This window comes from Canis aureus, chromosome 15 (genome assembly GCF_053574225.1).
Source record: "Canis aureus isolate CA01 chromosome 15, VMU_Caureus_v.1.0, whole genome shotgun sequence".
In the NCBI taxonomy this organism is placed as follows: Eukaryota; Metazoa; Chordata; class Mammalia; order Carnivora; family Canidae; genus Canis; species Canis aureus.
The window spans coordinates 21,481,030-21,489,611 of record NC_135625.1 but is presented as its reverse complement, the minus strand read 5'-3'; the positions used below and the strand labels follow the sequence as shown (position 1 = coordinate 21,489,611).

Sequence of the window (8,582 nt, the reverse complement as noted above, 5' to 3'; positions counted from 1 at the left end):
TTAGCATGTTGGTGCCACTACTCACCATTCGGTGGCAATAGAGTGCAGATACAGTACAGATCTTTTCCTCAGCATTTGTACCCTTTTTAACTTGTAACACTTGGAGGGAGAAAGGCAAAAGATAGTCTCCTAAGATGATTTCCTTGAGTATCCATACAGAACATAAATACTTGCGTAAAGGACAAAATAAAGATGCTGATTTTAATCAACTTAGGCCATCTGTTCCATCATAGTAATCTTCTATGCAATAGAGAGTGCCAGTCAAAATCATCATTCTCTTTCCTCTTTTTACTTATTTGTGATACTAAGAAATAATCTGTGAGTTTTGGCTTACTGATCTGAAAAATGAAGCTGAATTGTTACTATGATTGTTTTTACATGACTGAGATATTTGAGAATTAACTATTAAGTGTCAGCTGTCTCAGCTCTCTGAGAAGTAAGGGGAAGGTTGATGATGGCATCTATACATAACAGGAGAGATGTACCTGTGGAAATGTGGATTCCTCCATGGGTTTCCTGAAGGGGACAAGATTTTTTTTTTTTTTTTTTTGGTAAGGGGACAAGATTCTAATCACTGTCTTGTCCAATGCCTTGATTCTAGAGATAATGAAGCTGAGTTGCAAATCCCAGATTACATTGTCCATGCCAACACCAAATGTGCCCTTATAAATAGCTGTTTATAATAGCTACTTTTTCATCTATTGACCAAATACCTCTAAATAAATTAATTCAAATACTATAACTAGTCAACTTTCCTCAAAACTGGTTCCTAACTATCCAAATTCACATGGAGATGATTCCTGTTTTAAGGTAACCTTAGAAAAGTTCTAAAAGCCACCATGATAATAGTGCTCATAAAGGCTGTGGTAAATCTTGGCCTGAGTATGTGAACAGTATAGAGACCTGGTAAGTCAGAGAAGGGGTGGGAATGGGGGTTCTCTTAAAGGCTATCAAGGAAAAGAAAAGACATATTGGGAAGGATTGGTAAAAACAAGGACATAGCTGGCTGGCACACCCAGGAACATGAGTCCTTGAGTCGTAGACACCTGTGGGATTAATGGAGCCACAGACTTCTGGCAACAGCCCAACGTTCATAATTGTCAAAGGAATGATCCACTTCAGTAACTTATGATGCTAGTCAAATTAAAGTAATTAAAGTAATAGAATTGGGATGATGACAAAGGAAAGGTTCTATATGGACTTCAAAAGTAGATTATTTTATCTCAATGAACACTCTGATTTTTAAAGTCATGTTCACATTTTAACATAAGAGAGCAGTGAAGTTAGACCAACCAGTTGTACCAAGCACTGGATGCTATGATGAAAAAGTAAAACTTTTACACCACTTAAAAATACTAGAATGACTGAAACATGTAGAAAGAGCACAACTAAATAAGTTTTACAAAACATTTTTTCTCTGAATTTAAGAACTGATCATCAGAAAATATTTTCTTATTTATAACTTTGCTATGCACTGTAAATGGTGCTATGATATTTCTGTGAGACTAAAGCAGCTGTGCTTTGAAATACAGCATTTTCCATTTTTTAATTACATTTTTATATTTTTTTTGAGTGACTAATACGAGCACTTTCAATATCATGTGGTTTGAATGTATAATCTTTGGCCAGAAATTTTACTCCTGGAAATGTGTTCTAAAGAATGGTCCAAAGCCAGGAAATAACTCTTTGTATAAAAATATTTATAGCACTGTTGCTCGTGATAATGAAAAAAAGGCTAGACCAACCTTCACTTCAAAAGCAAAAAAGAAATGGTTAAGAAAACCAAAAAAATATATCTACACATAAGTGAGGGAACATTATTCTGCAGTGATTTAAAATGAAAAAGAAGACTGAGAAAAGAAAGCTGGAAAATTATTATAAAATATTAATAGCAGTTGATATATGCATATCTTATTTCTGCATAAACAGTATATATACATGATTGGATAAGAATTTGAAGAACTTTAATAGATTACAGGCTTATGGATAACTTGTGTTTATTTTGCATATATTTATTATTTATATAAAATAATTATAGAATTATTCAATATATTTATATTGAATTAAATGGCTTAACATGGCTGGAAAATGGCTTAGTCTTCATAATTCTTAAAATAGTATACTTTATAAATTTAATGACAGATTCATTGTTGATAACTTTATATTGACTTGTAGAAGCCTTGTACTCTGAAGTCATGCATGTGTCCAATAATTTTTATCCACTCTTGAGTCTTAAGTTTATATATTCCACATTCAGACTGTTGAGTGAAATTTCTAATAGTTAGTAAACACTTCCAATTAATAGATTGAATGCTTCAAGTTTTAGTAATGTAAGAACTTAGTCTTATGCTAGATAGATGGCTTAGATGGGAAGGTAGCAAATAAAGAATGTAAGAAGGAGAGCAAATTACAGACTCAGACTAAAAGGAACCCCAGATTTCCCCATCCATTCTTGGACCAAGGGGATTTCTAAGGACAATTTGCGGTAAATCTGTCGGTAATCCATTCATAATTCTGGGACCTAGGAATTGGCCCAGATACCCAAGGACATGGATCTCCTAACTAATTCAGTAGTCATCAAGAAGTCACTTTTATAATTGCCATGCAAACTCTTATATCTCATTTCACCACACAGCCATCGTTCAGAAGAGGATGCTTTTGAAATGTGTTGTGAATGAATTGTAATGTTTTTCTTTTCCTGAAATAGTAACACTTGGGTAGCCAGTATAAAAGATGTTGACTTTACATATTCAACAAACATGTTAACTTTCATTCATTGCAATATTTATGTGGATATATGGGATGCTAAGGTTTGTCATTTCCAATATTATAAGTATCTATTACAGATACTGGTCTTGATGCTTAGTTTAAAAAGAAAAGAAACTCTTTTGAGAGTTCAGTGCACTGGGAATTTCTACCAATATTTCTCTTCTAAGGTAAAATGTTACATGTTACCTGGATATTGTTTGTTACATCCTATTTCAAGTTCTCTGTTTTCTCTTTTTGAAAATGCATGTGTTTTCTCCACATGGAGAACAGAGAGTGTTAATTCAAATGTAGCATGGGATGTCTGCCTATCTATATTTTCATCCGTACTGTATGTGAAAATGTTGTCTGTGAAGGAAAAGTAGAATGACTGTGGATACTTTGCTGTTAGAATACATGTGGCTTATTTTCTGCTTGTTTGAGAAAACGCTGAAAAATAAGGTTGTATGAAGGTGTCCAGACTTCCCATTCTAGTGGTTTGGTGTCTATGTTCTTGCCATATTCCTGGCCTTTGAAAAATCAATGGGACTAAACCCTGACTTTTCCTTAATGCTTGAGCAGACTAGACTGTAGATATATTCAAAATATTTGAACCTTGGTTATTTTGGTTTAATGTAAAGCACCCTTCAAAATATTTGAATTATTAATCCTGCAGAAACCCTTTATTTGGTTTTTTTTCCTTCCTCTTGGTTTTTTACAACAGGAAATATTAAATGTCAAGAAAATACCATGCCATTATCCAAATTATCTTTTACTTAGTACCAGTTTAAACACTGATTACATTGAAAATCATTTCATTTCAGCCACAGCGTCCTGTGTTCACTCATGAAAACATTCAAGGTGGGGGGGAACCGTAAGTATTCTTCTTATCTTCTAAGTTCCAGACTAACCTTGACCCACAAAAGAGACCATTGAGGTCCCAAAACAGAGGCCTGTGCAACTCTGCAAGTGAAACAGAACAAAGTAACTAACGTGAGGCTCTTTGATAGAAGAGAAATTACAAAAGTCTCCATCTCTCATAACGGAGAGAAGTTCATTTTAAAAATCCATGGCTTTTCGTAGAAGACTGATTTACATGTTAGAAAGATCTTCCCATGCTCCTGATGCCCAGGATGTATGAATCTGCCTCCCTCCCTGTCCTGATCACCATGCAAATTCTAGTAACCACAGCTTTAAAGACCCAGAAATGTCCTAACATAGTTCTTACACATATTCAAAGACCAGAAGAATGTAACAGTAGACCAGAAGTGATAAGGTAATAGCATAATTCCAGAGTGACATTCCTACAAGGACCTTTGGAAATGGCAGTGTGTTAAAACATTCACTGGCATTCAGTTAAATGCCTTTTCCAACCTCTCAAATTCCCTCTCCTTTCTGATGGATAAGTCAACTCAAATTGAAGATGTCCCACATTGTGTTTAAGATTCTCTTTTGTGTGTGTGTGTGTGTGTGTGTGTCCTTTCCTGCTCCATTTTGCCCATGACAGAGGGAGGTTGAGAGGCTCTCTATTCGCTGCTGCCCACTGCCCAGGCTGTAAGTCAAGAGGGTGGCCTGGCCCCTTCCTACCCAGGGCCCCCTCCTCACTTCTCACAGACCCAGCCCTGAGCTAAAAACATGCTCTTCAGAAACCATCTCTCACCTCTCACCCAGTACAACCAGCAAGGTTTCCTCCTGAGGCAAAAGACTATGAAAAGAACAAGGTGGATGTAAGAATCACTTAAAGTTTCATTCAATTGGAAAAAAAAATCAAATAAGACTTATAATTCTAAAGTTTGGGCTGGTTTTCTCATGTAAGCAAATGATTAGGAACAAGGCACAAAAATTAAATTCCAGGCCTGTTTAGGTCTATTGTATAATCAACACATCGTAGTTAGCAGCTTTTGAGGAGTTTATGAATTAATAGGTAACATTACGTTATACTGTTTCATGTCCTATAAAGTTAATACTTCCACTCGTGGTCGTTTGGGTGTTTATGAAACCACGTTGCTCGCAGGTGGGAAAAGGCACATTTTCAAGGTCCTGCTATGGACATTAGAAAACATTCTGTACTAAATTTACATTTGCTTACAACCCCAATGAGGGGGAATATGGGGTGTCACTTAACCTCTTTCATTTAAAAACTAGATTGGAGTGCAAATGGGAACATCATGTTATAATGTTGCTGCAACTCAGGATTAAAAAATATGTTATAGGAAAAGTTGCAAATTTATAGAGAAAGCTTCAAGCTTGGCTGAACATTTCTTATTTAAAAGATAAATTTCTTTCTGAAGCATCTCCTGATCCCACCACCATCATTCATCTCACCAACACATCTTTCAAAACAACATTTTAATTGTAATTCGGCTGCATTTCCTGTCATGCAACACTGATTTTGAAAGCCAACAGAGTCAGGGTGGTTTCCGGAAAGTTTGTTTATGTTTCCATGAAACTCCCAATTTTTTTTGTGTGTGCGGCCTAATTAAACCCGAATGGTAAGTAAATTTTGACAAGCACCCTGGCTTTTATCATACCAAAGTGAAGTAGGAGTTTGTGCCAATTTTGTTTTTTCTTAGCTCTTGGGACCTTGAGATTGTTCAAGCAGCTGGGGTTTGGTGGCCTTAAATAGGCCTTTCTCCATATGGGGTTGGCCAGGTTCCTGAGGAAAGGAAGGCTGAAGCCTGAGAAGCTCAGAGAATCGGTGTTCCCCAAAGTGAGAGCTTCAGTGTGTACCCATTGAAATAGCAGCCCAGGAAGGACTGTCTCCCTCAAACATGAAATTGAAAAAGGGAAATCAACTTTCCCCAAATAAATATACAAAAATACCATCCCTTCAACTAAGCAGCCTCAAAATCAAATCCTAAAAGCAACCAACAAAATAATTTGTCTACTCCAATCAGGGCTGGCCCCGTGCAAACATCCAAATTGAGAAATGTTTTTTGTTTTTGTTTTTGTTTTTGTTTTACCACTACTCTGGGATCCTGGCTACCTTTCTCTGCCCTTTCTCAACAGAAGACATCAGACGCCCAATTTCAAAAGTACAAGTGGCAGAAAAGATTTTCTAGGACAAAATATTAACTGGGAAAGAAATCTCTAATGTTGGGATTCTAGGGTTTGGTACCAACCAGGTCAAACGATGTATTCTGGGAGATGAGGTTAGGCACCACATCTTACCAGCATTTTCCCAGACAACTACCACCACCTGCTACCCCTGCCAGAAGCCGATTTCATCTGGGTCCGCCAATCTGAAAAAGTCCTTGGACTTTTTCAATGGAGCCATGTCCCTGATTTATGACATGTTTGAGTTCAAATGATAGGAAAGTTTTGTTCCACTAAAATGTGATTTTCTGACTGAATGAAGTAATTAGAAATAAATCATTCTTGTTCCAACATTATTCAGTATTATCTGCTTTCTAAACTTGACTTTAAAAATCCAAAGTGCCCTGAAATGTGGTTCTAATTATCTATATTGGCAGAATTACATAACTATTATAAGAGACAGCAAAAACAAATTCACTGAATTTTTTTTAAATCCCCCTTAAGATACTGGTAGTAGGGATCCCTGGGTGGCGCAGCGGTTTGGCGCCTGCCTTTGGCCCGGGGCGCGATCCTGGAGACCCGGGATCGAATCCCACGTCGGGCTCCCTGCATGGAGCCTGCTTCTCCCTCTGCCTATGTCTCTGCCTCTCTGTCTCTCTCTCTGTGTGACTATCATGAATAAATAAATAAAATCTTTAAAAAAAAAAAAAAAAAAAAAAAAAAAAAAAAAAAAAAAAAGATACTGGTAGTATTTTCCTAGTAATATGAAGTTTTCTGTGTATCAAATATTTCATGAACTGCTCAGCTGCTAGAATTTGTGCTTTCATTTTCCAAAATGCCAATCCATGTTAATATGCCTTAAAATACATACTATTTTATTACTGCAAATTTAATTTAACTGATCAATGTTAGCAAAATAAAGGCTTGCATTCAGGCAGAGAATTCAGACAGAGAAAGGAAAGTGGTAGCGTCCTACCAGTAATTCTTTTTTATATAAAATTATTTCAAGGAATTAGGCAGAGAAATTCCTAATTCAGGCAGAGAAAGGAAAGTGGTAGTGTCCTCTCAGTACTTCTTTTTTATATAAAATTATTTCAAGGCAATGTTTCAACATCAAACACAATTGTTCCAGGACCCATTTTAAAAAGAAACATATCCATAATCTACTGTTTGATACTGACTCAGTGATCGCTGAGCACAGAATATATCTGCTTGACTTCATAGGGGCATTACATCAGATTTTCAAATTCTAAATCCTTACAACACACTGATTCAAACTACGAAACTAAACTGCTTTAAAGAATTCCTTTTGGTGAAAAAAATAACCTTTTCTTTTAAAGTAAACCCCACATAGCAATTTAGAATTGCTCCATATGGGGACATGTCTGCAATAGGTTGTACATCTCCGTTTAGAACCACTTGAAAATTCAACTTGGAAATTGCAGTTATTTGCTTTTGATTATAGCCAACTAAAACAATAATCCTCTCTTGTTTTTACATCACTGAATAATGCACACATCACTTCTTTTATATTCTGCACTATTATTTAATGTCCTTGTGATATCTATGACTAGACAATTGGAATACAGGTCCGATTTATAAATGTCAAAATGTTTTAATCCAACTTGTGCATATTATAATCTTCGACAAATATCCCTCACTGTAGTTTTGAAATGCTACAGAGTGGTCTAAGTCCCACGCAAATCCAAATATTTCTATTTACTTTACATGTTTGCCAAAGACTTACACTATCTAATTTCACATGTTAATAAGAATAGGAATGTTAAAAGTAAAATGACGATGTACAATCTTCTATAGTTTCACAAGGGTGTAAAGATTTGTCTTTAAACACATCCATTTGTCCTGTTTAAGGTTTCAGGCTCTGTATAACTATACTCCTAGGAATGAAGATGAGCTGGAGCTCAGAGAAAGTGATGTCATTGATGTGATGGAGAAGTGTGACGATGGATGGTTTGTGGGTATGTAGAAAATTCTTTTCAGACGCCTTTGACCATTTTATAATTTGTTTGTGTTTGCTCACTGGTGATAGTTAAGTTTTCTTTGATTTCATGATGCCTCTGATCTTTCACGCATTACGTATGCACTATGTAATCCCAAGGCAACATTACCTTGCATGTTTTCTTACATTGGGCATGGAGCCCAACAGAGGGCTTGAACTCATAACCCTGAGATCAAGACCTGAGCTGAGATCAAGAATCGGACACCTAACCAACTGAGCCACCAAGGCACCCCAGCACTGCATTTTAATATGGTTTATTATTTACTGCTTCAGGTATATGTGATTTTCTGCTAGTTTTATCTCCAATTCAACTGAGAGAAGAAATTTTCTTTGAGTACCACCAACCAGGAAAGATGGAGATCTAAGAACCATAACCACAATGCTTCCTAGATAAGAAATATTAACACTGTTCAGTGGGCAATGTTAGCTGTCAGCAGTGAGGATCTAATTGGAGAACATAAGATGAAGTCAGCAATTCATCTGCTCATTAGGTCTGATGTTAAAGACCCTTGAAAGTTCAATAATTCACCTTCATTTTAATTTTTGTTAAGAGACAAGTTTCATTCTTCCCACTTAACAGATAATCCCATTCTTACCAGCTTAAGAGAAAATTAGAGGGGCACCTGGGTGGCTCAGTTAGTTGAGCAGCTGACTCTTGATTTCCACTAGGTCATGAGATCAAGCCCCACATTGGGCTCCATGCTCAGTGGGGACTTTGCTTGAGATTCTCTCTCTCTCTCTCTCTCTCTCTCCCCTTCCCCCTACTTGTGCACATACTGTC

General features: G+C 36.5%; 1 protein-coding gene across 43 annotated transcripts in view; it reads left to right on the top strand.

The window, feature by feature from the left end:
* Positions 1 to 8,582, top strand: part of SORBS2 (sorbin and SH3 domain containing 2) — a 216,621-nt gene that overhangs the window by 204,626 nt on the left and 3,413 nt on the right. For 39 of the 43 annotated variants that reach the window (XM_077848768.1, XM_077848771.1, XM_077848767.1 and 36 more), the window contains 2 exons: positions 3,570 to 3,619; positions 7,654 to 7,760. In XM_077848768.1, coding sequence (XP_077704894.1) covers positions 3,570 to 3,619; positions 7,654 to 7,760 — 157 coding nt within the window. Of the gene's footprint in view, positions 1 to 2,846; positions 2,937 to 3,569; positions 3,620 to 7,653; positions 7,761 to 8,582 lie in introns of all 43 variants that reach the window. The other 4 variants (XM_077848764.1, XM_077848750.1, XM_077848762.1 and 1 more) reach the window with 3 other exon arrangements.